Genomic DNA, 22,338 nt, shown 5'->3' on the forward strand with positions numbered 1-22,338 from the left:
GGAGCAACTTGAAAAACTTGGAACTAGCTTAGAAGCTAGAAACAGATACTTGAGTGTTAAAAGTCCTTATTGTAAAACTCCTGAGGCAAGGAGAGAGAACTCCCAGGCTGAGAGGGACAAATTCCAGCTTATATGCCGAAGGAATGGGAAAAGTCATATTCCAATCAATGATGCATGTCCAGCCAGAGGCGCATGGTGTGATACATGCACGAAATATGGACATTCTGCAGCTGTTTGCTGCACCAAAGCAGTCAGGGAGTTGATCCTTTTACAGACACTCAAGACTAGAGCCATTGTTTCTGGGATCTATCACCTGTGATGACATAAAAGATCCTGCCTGGAGAGTGAAACTGAATAGTCATGGCAAGACTACTGACTTTAAAATTGATTCAGGAGCTGACACACAGTTACCTGAGAATAACTTATAATCACCTTCAACCCCTCCCAGAGCTGGAGTCACCTGACACAGCTCTGACTAGCCCTGCAGGGATTCTGAACTGCAAGGGCCAGGTCATCACAGAAACAACTTACAAAGACAAAAGCTTTGCATTCAGGGTTAAAGGACCCTGTGATCAAAGAACGCAGATCAACAGCCTGCTCAGCCACAGCATGGCAGCCAGGATGGGCCTAGTGAGAAAGGCAGAAGAACTCAATGGAGTATTTGATGATCTTGGACTTTTGAGAGGAGGTGGAGTACAAATCAACTTCAGAGACAATGCTGCACTGTACAGCGTACAAACACCCTTACCAGAGAGACCTTGAAAAAGAGGAGTTGCAGATTTATGTGAATTCAGAGGACATCATTACCTGGTTGTAGTGGACTATTTTTCCAGATATACAGAAATAATGTACTTGAACGATGTAATGTATCACAGTGTTACTGGGAAACTGAAGTGCACTTCTGCTCACTTCAGTATTCCAGGACAATTAGTGATGGACAATGGACCAGAAGTCACTGCAGCAGAATTTAAGTCATTCTGAATGAAATATGATTTTGATTACTAGCAGCCCACATTACCCACAAGCAAACAGAGAGACTGAGCTGTACAGACAGCCAAGAAAATCCTACAGCGGGAAGATCCATTCCCGTTCTTCTGAGTCACAGATCCACACCAATAGTGGCTACTGGATATAGTCCAGCACAATTCCTGATGGGAAGACAACTCAAAATTACTGTTCCAACTTTTGGAAAAGATTCTCTCTCCAAGTGGGCAGACATGAAAAGAGTTGCCAAATTGGATAAAAAGGCTACAAGAGCTAACGCACACTTTTACTACCTATGTCACTCAAAGAACTGCCAGGTCTAGAACTTGGTGACCGTGTTCATGCCAAACTGGTTGGAGAAAAAGGACGGACAATTCCAGCTGTCATAAAGAGAAATAATTCAGCACCCGATCATGTGTAACTGAGACCAACAATGGAGAGTTCAGTAGAAACCCTCAACATCTACAGTTTGTTCCACAGAAAGAACAATCAACAGAGCAAACTCTTCCGATAGCAGATTCAGAACAAGAAGACGACTCAAAAATTCCAAATCAACCACGGCCAGTTGTTGTAACTAACGGACAGCCAGATGACCATGTTGTTACATGTTCGGGTTAGGCAATTAGCAAAACAGTATGATGCAGAGACACTTAACAGACCGACCCTTACTGGACTTCAAAGACAGCGTGATAGTGTAAATACCCTATTTCAGCTAACCTCAGCCATACCTGGCAGAGCATTAAAGGACCTTACGATGGACACATCTGGTGTGTATAAGCAAGCTCTGTGACCAGTCATTGCCTGTCAAGCTTGGTGAGGTCTGTGCTTCCTGTGAAATACAGTGGGCTCGAGACATCTTGAAACCATTCACATGTCTGCTCTGAGGACCCCTGGCGAGCCCGGGGCCCTGGGGAGTGCTGGCTGCTTATGGCCTTGTGTCCTATTGAGAAGAAACTCGTGGCCAGAAAAGAGGATCTTTTCCCTGGAGCCGTTGCATCACATCTGTGACTGTTACTAGGAGGCGACTGAGAACCAAATACCTAAGCAGGCTCGTGCTTTTAACCATCGGCACATTTTCACTACCGTGTAACCATTTTACTCCGGAGATGGCGCGGCTGTGTCTACATTAACGGCACGCCCGGAGGTATTTGGTATGTCCAGCAGCTGGATTCAGCCATAGACACTACAGGCCCCAAAACTCCGGGAGTCACATGATTTCATTGAAAAAGAAAGTTGAATGGAAAGCCAGTTTCTAACCGTCGCGGTTGCAAATGTGGCTTGTGCGTCACCAACACAGGGACGCCCGCCTGAGGCTACGTCTACACTCGGAGCTCGGTGGGGCATTCCCCTGCTCGGGTGCCTCTGCTGAGCTAGCGTGAGTATAAATCCCAGTGTAGCCGCGGGAGCACGGGCAGCAGCGGCAGGCCTCAGCCACGTCAATTACGTACCCACCGGTTGCCGGTGGGTTTGTGTGCGGCATGGCTCAGCTGGGCCTCCCCTTCTGGTACCCGTGCTACCACGGCTGCACTGCCGTTTATACGTGTACTAGATCGATGGGAGCTAGCCTGAGTATGCGAGCCGGGGAATCACTCCCCTCCCTCGTAGGGCAGACATAGCTCCAGTCTGCAGAGATCCCGAAGCAATGGCTCTGAGAGGAGGGGAACTGTCTCATGTGTCTCAGTGGGGTGCTGGCTCCTAAAAGCCAGCGTTCCAGGGCCCCTGCACCAACACCGGTCTGGCAGAAGAAGAGGGCTGCCTGCCTGACTCAACCCTCGACCAGAAACACTCCAGCTGCTGGGAGGAGCTGGGGACACCCCTGCTTCTCTAGGGGCTTAGGGCGGGGGGAGGAAAGAAGCTTTGCTGTTCCCAAAGAGGCCCCTGCCCGCCCAGGACTCCAGAGTGCCATGATCTGGCCTGAACTAGGGCATGTATTTCCCAGCGGAGCAGACCCGCTCCAGGGCTCTTAGTGCCCAGCCCATCCCCGCTGAGCTCAGCTTTGCAAACTGAGTTTTGCTTTGAATTCGCAAAGGCCCCATAAATGCACATCTCTGGACAAACCGTGATGGTCAGCAGGGGAGGGGAGCACCAGCCACGGCCGCTTCTCCCATTGGCCAGACAGAGGGGGAGTCTGGAGGCTCCAGACAAGGAGATCCAGGCTGTTCAGATGTGCCAACAGATGTCTTCCCACTTTGAGCCTGGCCACAGCTATGCCCCTTTGCTGCCCCCTGACGGTGCCCCTGACAGGACCTTCCCTGCAGTGCCGAGGAGAGATCTCGTACCACTCAATGAGACGCCAGTCAGGTGTCTCTCCGGTGGCCAGCTCCTCTCTCCCGTGTGGGGGGTTTATTATGGCTCCGTGCCATGTGCAGGGGATGGGGCTTGGCTGGGGATAAGCCTCCTCAAAGCTTGCTCTGTGCTAAAGGCAGAGTGCTCACTGTGCCCTCCCCAGGGCAGACCAGGGCTGAAGCGGGACAGGCTCTTGGGAAGGGGACATTTCCATTAAGCCTTAGGGCGAGGGCGGGTAACAGAGCTACAGTGAGACAGACGGGAGCATCTGAGAACCCTCTTCCGCTCTGTCTGTGGGCGAGATCCAGGACATCATTCATAGGGTTAAGAAAACCAAACCCAAGACACCAACGCCAGCGAGTCCGTTCTGACAAGCTGCCCTGCAACAACAAACCCGCGTGCCCAGCCCAGCCCAGCCCAAATGAGCAACCCGACAATAACAAACTGGCCTCGGCTCACAAGAGCCCTGGCTCACGAGGGATGGAACACACCATCCAGTGCCTCACCTGCAAGGCCATCTGACACCAGGGTCAGCAGTGTGCGTGGAGCTGTACAAACACCTAGCAAAGCCGGGCGCCTGCACTGAAGAGCTTACGATCTAAAAAGCTCAAAGTCTAAACCCAGACGTGTAGATACCCCATCTCTGCCTCCCTGCTGCAAAGCATCATTATATCATCAGTGCACCTCTACAGGGGCAGGGCAAGGGCAGGAAGAGTCAAGTGGCTAAGGACATCCTTCCTGCAGTAGGTAGCTGGCCTTGGGGCTCTGGACTAGGACATAGGAGCTGTAGGTTCAATTCCTACCTTGGCCAGTCACTTTGTTTCTCTGGACCTTCATTCCCCATCTGTAAAATGAAGCTCAAAATCCTTCCTTTATCTTTCTCAGCTGCTTAGATGGTGAGCTCCTCAGGGCAGGAGCTGCCCCTCGCTATGGGTCTGTCTGCACTGCAGCTCAGGAGCACATACCTGTGCTAGCTTGAATCTAACGAGTGGGACTGAAAGAGAACCATAGAAATGTTGGTCTTGAAGGAGCCTCAAGGAGTCATCAAGTCAGGACCCTGTGCTGAGTCAGGACCAAGTAAACCTAGACCAACCCTGTTCTTAAAACCCTCCAGTGACAACCTCCCTTGGAAGCCTGTTCCAGAGCTTAACTCCCCTGAGAGTTAGAAAGTGTTTCCCAATATTGAACCTAACTCTCCCTTCCTGCTGACTAAGACATTTATTTCTTGTCCTACCTTCAGTGGATGTGCAGAACAATCAATCTCTGTCCTCTTTGTGACAGATTTGATCTAATTTGAAGACTACCAGGTCCTCCTCCTTTAGTCTTCTTTTCTCAAGACTTAACATAGCAGTGAAGATGCAGCAACACGGGCTTGGTGTGGGCTGTACACACACTCCCGGGCCGCTGGGGGTGTACTTGCAGGGCCAGTCTGCGCTGGGTTTATTTTTAGTCACGCACGCTTGATTGAAGCTAGTATGGGTATAGAAGCCCATACTGCAATTGCCAAGAAGGCCAATGGCATTTTGGGATGTAGGGGCATTGCCAGCAGATCGAAGGACATGATAATTCCCCTCTATTTGACATTGGTGAGGCCTCATCTGGAGTATTGTGTCCAGTTTTGGGCCCCACACTACAAGAAGGATGTGGAAAAACTGGAAATAGTCCAGCGGAGGGCAACAAAAATGACTAGGGGACTGGAGCACATGACTTATGAGGAGAGGCTGAGGGAACTGGGCTTATTTCATCTGCAGAAGAGAAGAGTGAGGGGGGATTTGATAGCAGCCTTCAACTACCTGAAGGGGGGTTCCAAAGAGGATGGAGCTCGGCTGGTCTCAGGGGTGGCAGATGACAGAACGAGGAGTAATGGTCTCAAGTTGCAGTGGGGGAGGTTTAGGTTGGATATTAGGAAAAACTTTTTCACTAGGAGGGTGGTGAAGCACTGGAATGGGTTCCCTAAGGAGGTGGTGGAATCTCCTTCCTTAGAGGTTTTTAAGGTCAAGCTTGACAAAGCCCTGGCTGGGATAATTTAGTTGGGGTCAGTCCTGCTTTGAGCAGGGGCTTGGACTAGATGACCTCCTGAGGTCCCTTCCAACCCTGATATTCTATGATTCTACTGCCTGCAAAATGGTCTGGCCTTGTGTCTTTTGGAACAACTTCCCAGCGCATGGGGGATTATTTGTTCCTTCTGCACCATACCCAATAAACCCCTGAGATTTCCATTCCTTTCGCATGTTTGTTTTTACTGCGTCAATTGCTTCCAACCCCCGCTCCCCTCCCATCCCAGAAAGAAAAACAAGAAAGGAAACGCGAAATAAACCCGAGTGGCTAAGAAAACAAGGGCCTGATTCTCTACAGCTGCACCAAGATATCATCGCCTTCTGGATAATTGGGACCATCTGCTTGGTAAGGAAGTGGAACAGAATTGATGCCCTGGAACAGAAGAGTTCACTCCCACTAGAGGAAGACTTTCTGCTGCAGAATGTCTCAAAGCCACCGTCGTTATCGTACGCAGGTCGGAGTTTGCTCTTTGATATGGAGGCTGCAGCGCTGCTTGCATGTGAGGAAGGGACACATGATAACAGGGTGAGCCTCTGGCGACAGAGAGGGTTTTTGGGTGTCAGCCCTTCCCACAGCAGCTTTGATTGCCTCTGACTGCAGTGCTCTCAAATGCTGCACATTAACCGGTGCATTGGACGTAAGACACGGGAGGCGACCGTCCCGCCCTGCTAGGCACTGGTGAGGCCTCCGCTGGAGCACCGTGTCCAGTTCTGGGCACCGCACTTTAAGATGTGGACAAATGGGCGAGAGTCCAGAGGAGAAGAACAAAAATGATCAAAGGTTTAGAAAACCTGACCTCTGAGGAAAGGTTAAAACCACTGGGCCTGTTTAGTCTTGAGAAAAGCCAGCTCAGATGGTGGAGACATGATAACAGTCATTAAATACATAAAAAGGTGGTTGCCGAAAGAGCGGTGATTGTTTGCACTCCATGTCCATCAAGGACAGGACGAGAGTGTTGGGAGATGTTAGGGTTAAGTGAAGACATGGGGAGCTGCTGGTAGGCTGACATGGCATTAGGGAAGAAAGGCACAGACAGGCAGCATTGCTTTGTTTAATAAATAAGTTGCCATATTTTTCCCTTCCCTGTTGTTGAGAATTGATAAGCCTTGCAGCTGCATAAGTAGTTGTCTAAAAAACAACAACCAACCCCTTTGTGTAAAGAGGTGTTATCTCCCCCTCCCTTCTTTCCCAGCTACACAAGCGAGCCCTGGGTCACGGCCCCTCCCTCCCTCCCCTGAGAACCCGTGGATTCAGGGAATTTGTAGCAACAAATGACTGCAAAGAAATGTATTTTCAAGGTAACAATGCCTGTATAACATGCGTACTGCTGTGAACGATAGGGGTGGGTCTACTAATCGTATGGGTGTTTCTCTTACTTCGTAAAGGGTTTTAGGGTGTTGTAGTAAATGTAGGTTTCAGAGTAACAGCCGTGTTAGTCTGTATTCGCAAAAAGAAAAGGAGGACTTGTGGCACCTTAGAGACTAACCAATTTATTTGAGCATAAGCTTTCGTGAGTTACAGCTCACTTCAGTAAATGTAGGAATTTAAATACTAACTTAGATAAAGAGAGTGTGCTGTAACTAATCCAGTGCTTCCTCGACAATTGGGTCAAGGGGAACAAGTATCGCAATAAAGAAGCCCGTACTCAAATCCGCCTCTGGGTCAGCCTGCTCCTTAATTGCCTTAGTTTGCAGTATGGAAGCTTTAAGCTAGATATTAGGGAAAACTTTCTGATGAGAAGGGGTGTTAAGCTCTGGAACAGGTTATCAAGGGAGGTTATGGGATCTCCCTGGGAGGCTTGTAAGAACAGGTCAGACGAACACTTGCTAGGGATGGTCTAGGTTTACTTAGCCCTGCCTCAGCATGGGGACCTGGGCTAGATGACCTCTCAAGGTCCCTTCCAGCCCTAAGTTGCTAGGATTTTGTGTTGGTCAGCGCTCTGGTTAGCGCTGAGCAGGTTTGAGCCAGGCTAGCACTTGGATGGGAGGCTCAAGGTGTCAGGACCCTGGGCAAAGATAGGCAGGACTAGTGCCAGGAGCTTGGGATAACCGAACTGAGCCAGTGGTCGGAGCCAGTGTCAAAGTCAGGAGTTAGGCCAAAAGTCTGACCCAGAGGCAGAGTCAGGCATTCGGCTGAGGGTCAATACCAGGTACCAGGGTCCATGATGGCATTCCAGGGATCAATCAGGAGCCAGAGCTGGGAGCGCGGGGAAAAAAGAGCTGGAGATCCACATTCTTGCCTGGACACTTCCTGATATGCCCACCCCATGGTTTTACATAGGATCCAGGAGCCAATCAGGGATCGCTAGGACCAGTCAGTCATAGCTATAGGATGCTGTGGTCCAGAGACCTAGGCCAGCTCCCTTCTCTGAGCTCCCCTCACTGTCTCTCTTCCCCAGGGAGCCTGGCTAGGGTTGGCAACTTTCTAACCGCACTCTTGCTGCCATGGTCCCTGCCCCTTCCCTGAGGACCCACCCCCACTCACTCCGTCCCCCCTCCCTTCGTCGCTCACTCTCCCGCACCCTCACTCGCTTTCTTCAGGCTGGGACAGGGGGTTGGGGTGCGGGAAAGGGTGAGGGCTCCCGCAGAGGGTGCGGGCTCCAGAGTGGGACAGGGATGAGGGGTTGGAGGTGCAGGAGGGGGCTCCAGGCTGGGGCCGAGGGGCTCGGAGTGCGGGAGGGGACTCAGGGCTGGGGCAGGGAGTTGGGGTGTGGGAGCGGGTTGAGGTGTGGACTCCGGGCGGGCGGCGCTTACCTCAGATGGCTCCTGGTTGGCAGCGTAGCTGGCTCCGCACGGTTCCTGGAAGCGACCAGCATGTCTCTCTGGCTCCTAGGCAGAGGGGCCAGGGGGCTCTGCGCGCTGCCTGTGCCCACAGGTGCCGCCCCCTCAGCTCCCATTGGCTGCATTTCCTGGCCAATGGGATCTGCAGAGCTGGCGCTTGGGGTGGGGCAGCGCACAGAGCCCCTGTGGCCGCCCCTGCACCTAGGAGCCAGACATGCCAGCTGCTTCCGAGAGCCGCGCAGAGCCAGGGAGCCTGCCTTAGCCCTGCTGCGCTGCCAACTGGAATTTTAATGGCACGGTCAGCTGTGCTCACTGGAGCCACCAGGGTCCCTTTTCGACCAGCGTTCTGGTGGAAAACCGGATGCCTGGCAGCCCTAAGCCGGGCAGGTCTCTTGGGGCTCACCCAGGGCTTGCCCCCGCGCCGAGGCCTGCTCTACCCTGGGGGTTCCTCCCAGCCTCAGCCGCTGTAGGGCTTCTCTAGGGAGAACTCCTTTTCTTCTCAGCAGCTCCCTCCTTCCCACTGGTGCGAGCAGCCTCCTCCCAGCTCAGCTGCTCCATTACTAATTAGCTCCAGAGGCCGCACCTGGAGCCCCGGATGGTTCCCAGGTGTGGCCCACCTGGTCATTTTGGGCCAGTTCAGCCCTGCTCCTCCCTGGCGGCGCCCCTCGCCATCGATCCCCTTCCCTCTATGCCTCAGGCTTTCTGCTCCCCGTTGCTCGGCCACATCCTGCGGCCGCTTTACCCCGGCCCTGTAACCTCCTTTCATTGCCTGGCTCAGAGGTGCCGACTTACATTTTTCCAGGTGCGTGCTCCAATCCCGCTCCGCCCCGAGGCCACGCCCCAACTCCGCCCCTTCCCCGAGGCCCTGCCCTGCCACGCCCCTTCTGCCAAGGCCCCGCCCCTGCTCTGCCCCTCCCCCCCGAGGCCCTGCCCTCGCTCCACCTCTTCCCGCCTCCGCTTTGCCCCTCCCCCCGCCCACCGCTCGCTACTCGCTGCGCTCCCCCCGAGTGCCTCCTGCCAGCCGCCAAACAGCCGATAGGCGGCCCCCGCTGAACAGCTGTGGCTGGTGGGTGCTGAGCACCCCCTATTTGTTTTTCCTGAGGGTGCTTCAGCCTCAGAGCACCCACAGAGTTGGTGCCTATGGCCTGGCTCCTTTGTTTTTGATGCACTAACTGCTTCCTGCCTGTTGAGCCTTCTGTCCTCCGGGCGGTCCTGCGGCCCCAGTCAGCCCCTATTTCCCAGCCTTTCACTCCTCCCGTCCCTGCAGAAGCATACGCAGGGCATGAGAGCGTGTCACTCCCTGGGCCCTGTTTACTCCTCCAGGATCTCTGCCCCATAGATAATGTCACGGCTTACCCTCCTGTCCCTCTCCCACGCCCGGAATAAAAACCGCTTCAGGGAACTGGTTACTCTCTGGGATTTCTCATTTCCCAGAAGAGGACTCTCTGGCTGGTCCCTCCTCCAGGCCAGCCTCTGCACGGCAGGGATTCTTGGAAAAGCCATTCAAAGGCATGAGGAGGCTATTTGAGAGTTCAGCCTGCTCCAGCTTGCAGGGGAGGGATCATGCATTCCTGGAAGTGGTGATTTCATGCTTCCAGAGAAGGCTTTATTCCCTGCCAGTGCCCCAGCTCACACTCTGTCCACTCAGAGGGCCCATTCATGCCAGGTCTGAGCACTTCCTGAGGAGTTAAAAAAAAAAATAGAGAGAACAATTTCTCGCTCTGCTTCCCTTCCCAGCGGCAGGAAAAAGAACTCTGGTTGATGACAGAGGCCTCTGTCGTTCGTGTGTGTCTGCACAAAGCACGTACAGTGGGAAAACTAAGTCAAAGGGATGAGTCTTACATTTCGTGGGTCGAGTTGTCTCTTGTGGCAGTGAGTTCCACAGTCTAGGTCCAGCCCCTGGGAAAGTTCTCGGCTGTTTCCTGGCTCTGATGGAGCACATCTGTCATGGGAGGCAGGTTCCACAGGTGGAAGAATCCAGAGTCTGTATCTGCATCCTGGTGTTTTTCAGGGGCTGGGTTTTGTGAGCCTGTCAAGCCCCTCCCGCCAGCTCCCCTTCCCTATCGCTTCCTCCATCCTCAGGGCCCTCTGGTTATGGCTGCAACCCTCCGGGTGAAAGAAGGCTGGATGCAGCCTCTCCTGGATTGGCCCCACCACCTGCTACTGATCTGGGGAAAGAAACAGAACCCCACCTCCTCCCACATGCTATTACAACTTACTAATTGGTAGCCCACCAGGCCACTGGCTTCTGCCACTGCTGCATCCCAGCCTATGTTGAATACATCACAGCTAGCTAAGGCAAAGACCTAGCAGCTTTATGCAGTACATCCAGCTGGGCTGGAGAGCTGTGTACGCGTGGCTAAACACTCCCCATAACATCTGGTCCCAGCTCCCACTGGATATTCACGCAAAACCTGGGATGGCTCAGCTGGGATCTGTGGTTGTTCCAGAGTCCCAGCCCAGACTATAAAGGGGACCCATCCAGGACATGTCACCACCTGATTGCGTTAGTCTTAGGTCAGCCCCAAAGCCCCATCCCTATGCTACGCTGTCCTTGTGAAAGAACACCCTAGTACTAGTGCATGGAAGGGATGTCTGGTGTTCATTACTGCCGGAGCCTGAAGACAGGCTGCTCTGGAAGGGTTGTGCCCGGGAAGGAACAAGGTCACAACTCTGGCACTGTACAGCCAGTTTAGAGGCAAAAGCTTAATTTGCCAGTAAAAATAAATAAATGTGCACGGCCAAATGAATTCACAGATTTGAACTTGATCCACTGACCCTGTTTATTTCCAGGGAAGAACCGGGAGGCAGAAAGCCAGACTCAGCTGCAGGTATTAACGTCCTGATCCTGATTAGCCTTGATGAAGCCAACCCTCTACTGCCAAGAGCCTTTGCTGCAGCAGAATCAGTCCTGACATGTTTTGTTTAACAGCGCTGGAAGATTTTGCTTTGAATATTCCAATAGTCTTAATAGGAGATGCTGGGCAGTGGAATAAGGGCTATGCTGGAATTGCTGCACCATCGGTACACAAGTGTGTATGGTGATAAATATGTCTACCTCCCACCTCAGTCTCCAGGCATGCAGAATTCTTCTCCTCCATGTTGGAAGACTCAGCAGTGCGTACCAGCACTCCGAATTAGGTCTTCCAAGGTGCATTACCGTGGCATTTGTCAGTACTGAATTTCAGCTGGCATGGAGCCTGGTCTCCATGTAAAAACTAGATCAACCTAGCTACATCACTCGGGACTGTGAAAAATGTCACGCTTGTGCAGTGTAGTTAGGGAGACAGTCCCCAGTGTAGACCCAGTGAGGTGTCCTACCTACCACCTCTCGGAGAGATGGATTACTCATAGCAATGGAAAAGCCCCTTCCGTCGATGTAGGAAGCATCCACTCTCCGGCACCATGGCGGCACAGCTGTAGCTGGGTCGTTGTAGGGTAGACGTGGCCTCATAGTCTTGTAGACTCAATGAGTCTAACCCAGTTCATTGTGTGTCATCTGCAGATCTTGCCACTTTATCCTCCCCTTTTCCCAGATTACCAGTGAACAACACTGGTCCTCATACAGAACCTTGTGGTAACCTCTGGCCATGATGACTATGGATCATTTGCTCCCACTTTTTGCTCTCTGTCTCAGTTTCTTCCTGATCCGTGGCAGTAGAATCATAGAATCATAGAAGATCAGGGTTGGAAGAGACCTCAGGAGGTCACCTAGTCCAACCCCCTGCTCAAAGCAGGACCAATCCCCAACTAAATCTTTGCCTCTCACCTCATGGCTACTTAGCTTCCTTAACAGCCCGAAGAGGCTTCGACTCCACAGTGGCAAAGGGCTACACCGCAGACTCCGCCCCTGGTACCACCAGAGGAGCTGCGTCAGTGGAGAATCACAGGTCCAGGTTGTTTTAGGGCTTGTCCACATGAACCATTAGACCGCAGCATGCTGGGGCGTGACTCAATCCAGCACGAGCCTGCTGCGGACTAAACTGTCCATGTGTGCCCTGCTGACACGCGTGAACCATTCGTTAATGTGATCTGAGCTCATCCTGCTTCAAAGTGCTCTGACAAACGGTTAACACTAGTTACAGGCTAGATTCACACCCCAGCTTGCCACAGCCTAATTGTTTACGTAGGCAAGCCCTTAGCGCACAGAAGGTTCAAGAGAACTGCTCTGAAGAATAACCTTTGCCTTAAAACCTCTCTGATCACGCAGCTTGATGTCACAGGCTAGCCAAGAGCCCTGGCACCATGAAGTTGTGTCTCAGCCACACCCAAGCCTGGGGAGCATTTCACAGGTGTAGCACAGTCTCCTCAGAGCGGAGGAGGCAGGGCTGGAGTGGACACTAAGCTGGAGGGATACTGAAGGAGAACACTGAAGAAGCCCAGCAGAGAGGGATAAACACAGGCCGCGTATAAATGTCAGTGTTACACACAGGGCAGCTCCAGACAGAGTGGCAGAATATTGTTAAGGAGGAGTCAATCATGTTATGACTAGAAGATCTACAGCTACAAGGGACACGAAAAGACATGCAAGTGGGACTCCCATCTAATTCTTCAGGGCACAGACTAGTCACTTACATGTTGGGGGAGAATAAAGAAGCAATTCCTCACCCCCTCTACCCATTGCAGTATCTACAATAGACCAACAGAAGGGCCTATAGAACCTCCTTGGGAGAAGCTCAACAGGGATTACCGCTCAGGATAGCAGCTGCTTACCTGTTTCGCCACCTCTGTCTCCCTTCTCTCCTTTCTGGCCTCGATCACCTGAGAAATGAGAGAAAGATCATATCAGGTGGTGATGGACTAAATGCATCACAGTGCAAGAAAGTGGATAAGCTTCAGATCTGCTAAAATATCTCTGGCTCAGGAACCAAACGGAGATAAAGCCAGAAAACTCTGGGGGAAGAGAACATTCAGGACATGTTAATTTCACGAGCCGTTTCCTGTTTGGCAACCAGTGCTTTATTTCTTTCATTTCACACTCACATTTATATGGAGAAGAACAATATCTGAGGATACAAATGACAGCATAAGATATGAGGAGGTCCGAAACCTAATGCCAGCTGAGCTGAGGAAGAGACTTCTCCCTGGGACACAGTATTACACAGTTAAATGTCAGAGCAGCATCTCTTCCTCTGGAGCACACAGTCTGAGCCACTCTTGAAACAGGGTCCTGGAGTAGAAATGCAGCCCCTGCACTGCCCAACAGTTCTGGGAGGGGAAATTTTGCCCTAGGACACTGAGGCAAACCCAGATTCTTACAAAATATGCTGTGGGCTTGTTAGGGCAAAACGTTGATAAAGGGTGAAATTCACCCTGATGCAGCCTGAGCCCTGGGCATCACTTGACTGTCACTAACCTCCCCTCGGAGTTTAAATCCCATCACTGGCAGACAGTGTTGTGCTAGTCGTTGGCAAGGGCGTGGGTTTTGCCCAAGGTCTGCCTGCAATCTTAGAATGATAGAATCATAGAATATCAGGGTTGGAAGGGACTCAGGAGGTCATCTAGTCCAACCCCCTGCTCAAAGCAGGACCGATCCCCAATTAAATCATCCCAGCCAGGGCTTTGTCAAGCCTGACCTTAAAAACTTCTAAGGAAGGAGATTCCACCACCTCCCTAGGTAACAGATTCCAGTGTTTCACCACCCTCCTAGTGAAAAAGTTTTTCCTAATATCCAACCTAAATCTCCCCCACTGCAACTTGAGACCATTACTCCTCGTTCTGTCATCTGCTACCACTGAGAACAGTCTAGAGCCATCCTCTTTGGAACCCCCTTTCAGGTAGTTGAAAGCAGCTATCAAATCCCCCCTCATTCTTCTCTTCCGTAGACTAAACATAAACATGAACTAAAACTAAAACTAAACATAAACTAAACTAAACATCCCCAGTTCCCTCAGCCTTCCTCATAACTCATGTGTTCCAGTCCCCTAATCATTTTTGTTGCCCTTCACTGGACTCTCTCCAATTTCTACACATCCTTCTTGTAGTGTGGAGCCCAAAACTGGACACAGTACTCCAGATGAGGCCTCACCAGTGTCGAATAGAGGGGAACGATCACGCCCCTCGATCTGCTGGCAATGCCCCTACTTATACATCCCAAAATGCCATTGGCCTTCTTGGCAACAAGGGCACACTGTTGACTCATATCCAGCTTCTTGTCCACTGTAACCCCTAGGTCCTTTTCCGCAGAACTGCTGCCGAGCCATTCGGTCCCTAGTCTGTAGCGGTGCATTGGATTCTTCCATCCTAAGTGCAGGACTCTTAGCAAGAACCTGTTGTCCCGCTCAGAGGAACAGGGCTGGTGTACCACCGTGTGATGGAGAATGTGGGGTTTGGATCCGAGCTGCAGATGTGGGATATGTATGCTGCAGATGTTCATTTTATCTGTGCGTACGCTCCCCTGCCGTACCCAGTAGTTAGGCGAGACAAGTTGGGAAGTGGGTGACGAGAGAGGTTAATCTGGGCAGTGGGGAAGTTTATGGACATTTTTGGGATAGAAGGAACAAAAACCAAGATGAGATGAGCTGGGAAAATCTGAATTTTGCTGCTGACTCTGAAAGTGCTGGCAAGGATTTCAGTTCTTCCTTCCCACCCTGAACCAAGCTGATCTACTAAGCTGGGTTTCCAGACTGACTGACTGACTAAGAAATATCTGCCCTCCCCTGATCTAAGGGTCATGCTTACTGTTGGTTGGAAAATTGATTAGTCCAGCCAGAAAGCCCGGCCCACAGAGTGAGACAGGTACCCAGAAGTCACCTACAACAGGACAGGCCCAACCAAGAAAATAACAGAACACCACTGGCCATCACGTACAGCCCCCAGCTAAACCCTCTCCAGCGCATCATCAATGATCTACAACCTATCCTGAAGGATGACCCATCACTCTTACAGGCCTTGGGAGACAGGCCAGTCCTCGCTTACAGACAGCCCCCCAACCTGAAGCAAATATTCACCAGCAACTACACCCCACACAACAGAAACACTAACCCAGGAACCAATCCCTGTAGCAAACCTCATTGCCTATTCTGTCCCCATATCTACTCTAGCGACACCATCAGACGATTCAACCACACCAGCCACACCATCAGGGGCTCATTCACCTGCACATCTGCTAATATGACATACGTCATCATGTGCCAGCAATGCCCCTCTGCCATGTACATTGGCCAAACTGGACAGTCTCTATGTAAAAGAATAAATGGACATAAATCAGACATCAGGAACGGTAACATACAAAAGCCAGCAGGAGAACACTTCAGTCTCCCTGAACACTCAGTAACAGATTTAAAAGTAGCCATCCTTCAACACAAAAACTTCAAAAACAGACTCCAAAGAGAAACTGCAGAGCTACAATTCTACAATGTAGAAAGAATAGTAAATATGGCAGGTGACCAGCTTGGCTTAACAGTGAAATCCTTGCTGATCTTGAACACAAAAAAGAGGCTTACAAGAAGTGGAAGATTGGACAAATGACCAGGGATAAGTATATAAATATTGCTCAGGCATGTAGGAATGGAATCAGGAAGGCTAAATCACACCTGGCGTTGCAGCTAGCGAGGGATGTTAAGAGTAACAAGAAGGGTTTCTTCAGGTATGTTGGCAATAAGAAGAAAGCCAAGGAAAGTGTGGGCCCCTTACTAAATGAGGGAGGCAACCTAGTGACAGAGGATGTGAAAAAAGCTAATGTACTCAATGCTTTTTTTGCCTCTGTCTTCACGAACAAGGTCAGCTCCCAGACTACCGCACTGGGCAGCACAGCATGGGGAGGAGGTGGCCAGCCCTCTGTGAAAGAAGAAGTGGTTCAGGACTATTTAAAAAAACTGGACGTACACAAGTCCATGGGGCCGGATGCGTTGCATCCGAGAGTGCTAAAGGAATTGGCGGATGTGATTGCAGAGCCATTGGCCATTATCTTTGAAAACTCATGGCGATCAGGGGAAGTCCCAGAAGATTGGAAAAAGGCTCACGTACTGCCCATCTTTAAAAAAGGGAAGAAGGATGATCCTGGGAACTACAGGCCAGTCAGCCTCACCTCAGTCCCCGGAAAAATCATGGAGCATGTCCTCAAGGAATCAATTCTGAAGCACTTAGACGACAGGGAAGTGATCAGGAAGAGTCAGCATGGATTCACCAAGGGCAAGTCATGCCTGACTAATCTAATTGCCTTCTATGATGAGATAACTGGTTCTGTGGATGAAGGGAAAGCAGTGGACGTGTTATTCCTCGACTTTAGCAAAGCTTTTGACATGGTCTCCCACAGTATTTTTGTCAGCAAATTAAAGAAGTATGGGCTGGATGGATGCACTACAAGGTGGGTAGAACGTTGGCTAGATTGTCGGGCTCAGCGGGTAATGATCAATGGCTCCATGTCTAGTTGGCAGCCGGTATCTAGCGGAGTGCCCCAAGGGTTGGTCCTGGGGCCGGTTTTGTTCAATATCTTCATTAATGATCTGGAGGATGGTGTGGATTGCACCCTCAGCAAGTTTGCGGATGACACTAAACTGGGAGGAGTGGTAGATACACTGGAGGGTAGGGATAGGATACAGAGGGACCTAGACAAATTGGAGGATTGGGCCAGAAGAAATCTGATGAGGTTCAACAAGGACAAGTGCAGAGTCCTGCACTTAGGATGGAAGAATCCAATGCACCGCTACAGACTAGGGACTGAATGGCTAGGCAGCAGTTCTGCAGAGAAGGACCTAGGGGTGACAGTGGACGAGAAGCTGGATATGAGTCAACAGTGTGCCCTTGTTGCCAAGAAGGCCAATGGCATTTTGGGGTGTATAAGTAGGGGCATTGCCAGCAGATCAAGGGATGTGATCGTTCCCCTCTATTCGACATTGGTGAGGCCTCATCTGGAGTACCGTGTCCAGTTTTGGGCCCCACACTACAAGAAGGATGTGGAAAAATTGGAAAGCGTCCAGCGGAGGGCAACAAAAATGATTAGGGGACTGGAACACATGAGTTATGAGGAGAGGCTGAGGGAACTGGGATTGTTTAGTCTACGGAAGAGAAGAATGAGGGGGGATTTGATAGCTGCTTTTAACTACCTGAAAGGTGGATCCAAAGAGGATGGATCTAGACTATTCTCAGTGATAGCAGATGACAGGACAGGAGTAATGGTCTCAAGTTGCAGTGCAGGAGGTTTAGGTTGGATATTAGGAAAAATTTTTTCACTAGGAGGGTGGTGAAACACTGGAATGCGTTACCTAGGGAGGTGGTGGAATCCCCTTCCTTAGAAGTTTTTAAGATCAGGCTGGACAAAGCCCTGGCTGGGATGATTTAGTTGGGATTGGTCCTGCTCTGGGCAGGGGGTTGGACTAGATGGCCTCCAGAGGTCCCTTCCAACTCTGTTATTCTATGATTCTATGAATTCATTTGCAAATTTAACACCATTAATTTGGGCTTGAATAGGGACTGGGAGTGGCTGGGTCACTCCAAAAGCAACTTTCCCTCTCTTGGTATTGACACCTCCTCCTCAATTAGTGGGAGTGGACCACGTCCACCCTAATTGAATTGGCCCTGTCATCACTGGTTCTCTACTGGTGAGGTAAATCCCTTCTCTTCATGTGCCAGTATATTTATGCCTGTATTTATAATTTGCACTCCATGCATCTGACGAAGTGGGTTTTTTACCCACAAAACCTTATGCCCAAATAAATCGGTTAGTCTTTAAGGTGCCACCAGACTCCTCGTTGTTTTTGACAGAAGAGAGAGTGAGCATAAGGTATCTGAACTACAACTCCCATGAAGTGCAGCAGCATGATTTTGAATTGAAATTTTCCGGTTTTGGCCAAAAACATTTCAGGTTTTGGGGCATTTGCCTTTTTGACCAAATATCGAGATGTTCCATGGAGATCAGGCACTTCTCACGAAAAACGTGGGTTAGTCAAACCCCATTTTCCTGTAAAAAAACAAAAGAAGGTGTTTTGGTGGAAAATTTTTGACCAGCCCTAGTCATGATCCTGGTGAATTAAGGCCTCTACTCTGTAACCAGGCTGGCTTTAAACATGGTGCTGTGTCCTGACACAACCTGGTTGAGATATGGTTAGTAACCGTGATAATGAACAGTGTGTCATCTCTGTTAGTGGTTTGGATTGCATGTGGCAGCCCTCCAGCAATCATGTCCTCACACTGCTATTTTGCTGAACTGTGCTTGTGTGAATGGCCTGGCTGTTTTTTCTTCCCTCTATGCATTAGGACATCCCTCTCTAGGCATGTCCCCCAGGCTCCTCCTGAGGCAGTATGGGATAGCTGCCCAGAGTTTTCCCAGCATGCTCTGAAACAAACATGGTTAGAAGGCGTGGTGAAGGAATGATGCCAGGTGCACACAACTGATGTGCGGTGCCGTAATCGGGTCAGACAAGAGTGTCACAGCACTGGTTACACAAACACAGCTGTTACTAATGGTGTGCATAGCATCCCGCTGAAGCATCTGGTGTTGGCTACTATCAGAGGCATGAGAGAGGCCTAGATGGAGCATGGTGGTGGTACCCATCTTCCTATACATTCCCATCCGTTCTACGTACTGTGCTCAAACCTACCAGCTATGCTGCATCATACGCAACGTATGGCCATTCCAGAACTGGCATGGAACATGGGCTGCTCCTTCATCGGCTGCTGCTGTTGCCTATGGACTGCGTCCTGAGTGGAACTTGCAGGACAAAACCCTGGCATATCTGAGATGCATTTAAAATGCACTCGTTTATTGCTCTAGGCGCATGCACATGATACCCAGAGACTGGATCGCAGTCCCCTATTAAAACCCTTTGCTTCTCCTCCCTCCCGCACCTGTTGGCAGGTCACCGGAAGGGAAGCAACAAGAGGAACGAAAGGGCACCACCCTGATTGCTGGTCCTCTCCGCGAATCATCCGCAAGCTGCCCCCGGGCCCGAGCCCTTCAACGAGCAATATCCAGGCCCGGCTTTGACACGTCCTTCTATTTGGTCTCTGCGTGGTAACAACACACACGAGTTGCAAAGAAAAAAAATCCAGGAAATTCTTGCCCTTTAGCTTGGATGCTCTGGGAAGACGATTGCTCCCAGGGCCTGCCTCAGCTGTGTCCAATGGAAGAAACCTGCCTGGAGCCCGCTCTGCTGATGAAAAGCAGATGAGTGCAGAACAGAGAACAGCAGGACGAAGGACGCGGCCGAGATGGAGCAGCTGGGGAGGGGACCATGAAAGAGATCTATGTCCAGTGTCCCATGGATGCAGCGGCTGGTGCTCCTGTTCCACACCACACTAGGAGACGAGGTAGGAAGTGGCCAGGGGGGCTGACCATTGGTCTGGGTGCTGTCAGCATGTTGCAGTCAGATCCCTGCTGACCCAGTGGCAGAACCATCCGCCACTGTTAGGGCCCTGGGCTGGGACTCAGTGGAGTAGGGTGGGCCTGGGTCCTCCTATCCCTGCTGCCATCCCCACCCCGGCGGTGGCAGCCTCCCCATCCTAGGCCAAGAGGCCTGCGTTCATTTGCCATCTATCTGAGCCAAAACGCCAGGCGATAGACTGTCTACTGCTCTGCCCCACATAAAGGGTCAGGGAGCCCCTGATCCTTAGACTACTTGTAGCTCCGCCTTGCTTGAGGGCTGAGCTTCCTAGACTGTTTGTAGATTTGTCCTACCAGAAGGCTCAGCACGTCCATACTGACTCTGGCTAGTACACCACACAGCCCTGAGGGAAAGGCAGCCATATTGACTTTGGCCCTGAGACCGCATGACCCCGAGGCTAAGGGTGATTGAATGGACTTAACTGCGGGGCTGTAACGACCCCGACCCCATCCCAAAACAGGGACAGGGCACACTTGCCTCGTGACATGCTGGGACTGTGTGTGCTGGGGGTGTTGCCACACCCCTTTGCTTGAAGTAGTAATAACAAACACCAGATACATGGTTTCCATCATCGGCACTCCCACTATGAAAATTGCTCCAGCAGCCCTGCATGAAAGGTGGTAGGATGTGTTCTGGGGATTCACCCCAGGGTCCAGAGAGGGGTGGCAGGGCTGGAATTTGGGGGAGACGCATAGTGTTGCCTCGCTGCTGAGTGGTAGCAGATGTCGGGGCCTTGCAGGCTGGCCTCCCACTGCAGCAGACATCAGTGACGTGGAGTTTGGGCATATTGCTTGTGCAGCTTGTTTCTTTACACCGCACCAGTCCTGGAACAGAGGTGGTCACAAATGACATGTAGACAAGCCCCTCTTCCAGGACTCTCAGCCCACATCAGTGCCCCGTTCCCAGGGAGCAACTCTGCCCTAAGAATTGATCCTAGTGTGAGAGATTAAGGCAGGGCACCAATGCTGCCCAGTGTGTCTAACTTGCTGCTGGTTGCAAACCGCAACACTTCTATTCATAGACGTGCACTACAATGCTAACAACAACACCGCATTTCTTCAAAGACCGACCATAACATGCCCACCAAGAACAACAACATGCCAGACTCTGTGTAACAGTGCCACTTGGTGGCTCCTGCCAGACCAATGTCACATTTCTGTTTTCTGAAATTGCAAAGTCAACAAATCAGAACTAGCTCTAGTAACAGCTGCCAAACTCCTGCATTGGTTCGAGTTCCCATCCAATTCCTCCATGTGGTACTTCCCATATAGACAAACTGACCTCTGTGCAGGCTTTGGATAGGGTGAGGGTGTTTTTTTCATGAGACCTTAAAACCAAGGTCTGATCTATTCTACCAGTGGTGCTACTAATGAGAAGGGATTTGTCCCAGTGACCACAGCGAAAATCTCCCCTCCCCAATGCCGCAATGCAGTTTGGAGAGTCCTGGCTGGGTGCAGCACTCCACCCCAGACGTGGCTGCATTTCAGCAGTGACATGACTATGCTCACTATACACAGACAAAAAGCACTGTGTCAATGAAAGGTTACTAGTACAGAAAACCAGCCCTTCACCGAAAGCATGGAACTGGGCTATTGCCTCACCAGGTATCTGCTTCCTCTAAGTTACAGCCATGACTATCAATCACAGAAATTCAGCAATTACCGCCAGCGTATTTGGCCATTTATTGGAGATGGGCCTGGACCAGTCCCCCAGATCTGAACACCCCTGAACTTGGGGAGTTTTGAAACCCAGGTTTGGAAGCTGAGGCCTAGCCCATCTCCCCCTGAGCCTGAACCACTCGGAGGGGCCATTTGTAGACGACAGTCTGAAAAAGGGCAAGTGGGAAGGGATCCCATGTGCGAGAACATGGGCGGTAACACTGGGTGGTTCCCTCATGGATACAGCAGGGAGGAAAATTCTAAAAGTTTAAACCCTAGAGGGCGGGGTATTCTCGGTCACGCGTCCTCCATCCCCTCCTGTGCATGGATCAGTGACCCCTCCAGGGGACTAGCTTACACATTCGATGGTAGAGAAAGTCTGTCATTTCTAACCCGCTGAGGGAAGCACATCAAAGACGGCAACATTCACCGAAAGTCCAGGGGCCTCTTATAGAGGCCAGATCAGATCAATTGATTAGTCTAAGCCCAGAGCTGGAAGAGGCATGAGATCATGAGACACAATTTATCATATAGGCCCCAGCAGCCTTATTGCCCGGCAGCCCAGGACAATCAGAAATCAGATCCAGGTGAATTTAACCTAATCACTTACTGACCAGTGGGAAAAGTGCTGTCTCGCCCCTACAAACCCTGGGTGTGCTGGCCAAGTGACATATCCCATGTGAGGCTGACAGTGAAAATTAGTCTTTCATTAACTCAGGCACCAGACTCTAAGAACATAAGAATGGCCATATTGGGACTGACCAGTGGCCAATGCCGGGTGCCCCAGAGGGAATGAACAGAACAGGGAATCATCAAGTATCCAGCCCCTGTTGCCCATTCCTGGCTTCCCTACCACGATGAAGATCATATAAGAACCTGGGTGGATGGACAGCAGAAATGCATGACTTTTCCCACCTTGCTTGTTGCTCTACTCTGACAACCATGTTTGCGATCCAGCCTGACCTTGGAAAAAGTCACCTTCCTGTCCACAGCCCCAGCCTGATATGCGAACCTTGGAGATAGACTGCTAGGGTCTAAGATGCATTTGGCAGGTAGATCAACATCTATGGAGCCAATGTGAGTGGGGGAAATGAACAATCCCCATTCTCTTATTTCTGCAGGAAGGAGGCTGATTCCTAATGCCCTGGCCATCAAATTAATGTAGCTAACGAAAACTCTTTACCCAGCAGCCAGACCGTACACTCAGAGCGTGAGTCCCAGCTCAGGGCAAGTAGCAATCTCTATTGA

The 22,338-nt window shown here is 51.0% G+C and overlaps 1 protein-coding gene across 1 annotated transcript in view; it reads right to left on the reverse strand.

Annotated features, from left to right (window-relative positions):
* SCARA5 (scavenger receptor class A member 5) overlaps positions 1–22,338 on the reverse strand; it is a 136,287-nt gene that overhangs the window by 16,493 nt on the left and 97,456 nt on the right. The window contains exon 7 of the mRNA XM_073335533.2: positions 12,822–12,869. Coding sequence (XP_073191634.1) covers positions 12,822–12,869 — 48 coding nt within the window. The remainder of the gene's footprint in view (positions 1–12,821; positions 12,870–22,338) is intronic.

This window comes from Lepidochelys kempii, chromosome 3 (assembly GCF_965140285.1).
Source record: "Lepidochelys kempii isolate rLepKem1 chromosome 3, rLepKem1.hap1, whole genome shotgun sequence".
NCBI classification, from domain to species: domain Eukaryota; kingdom Metazoa; phylum Chordata; order Testudines; family Cheloniidae; genus Lepidochelys; species Lepidochelys kempii.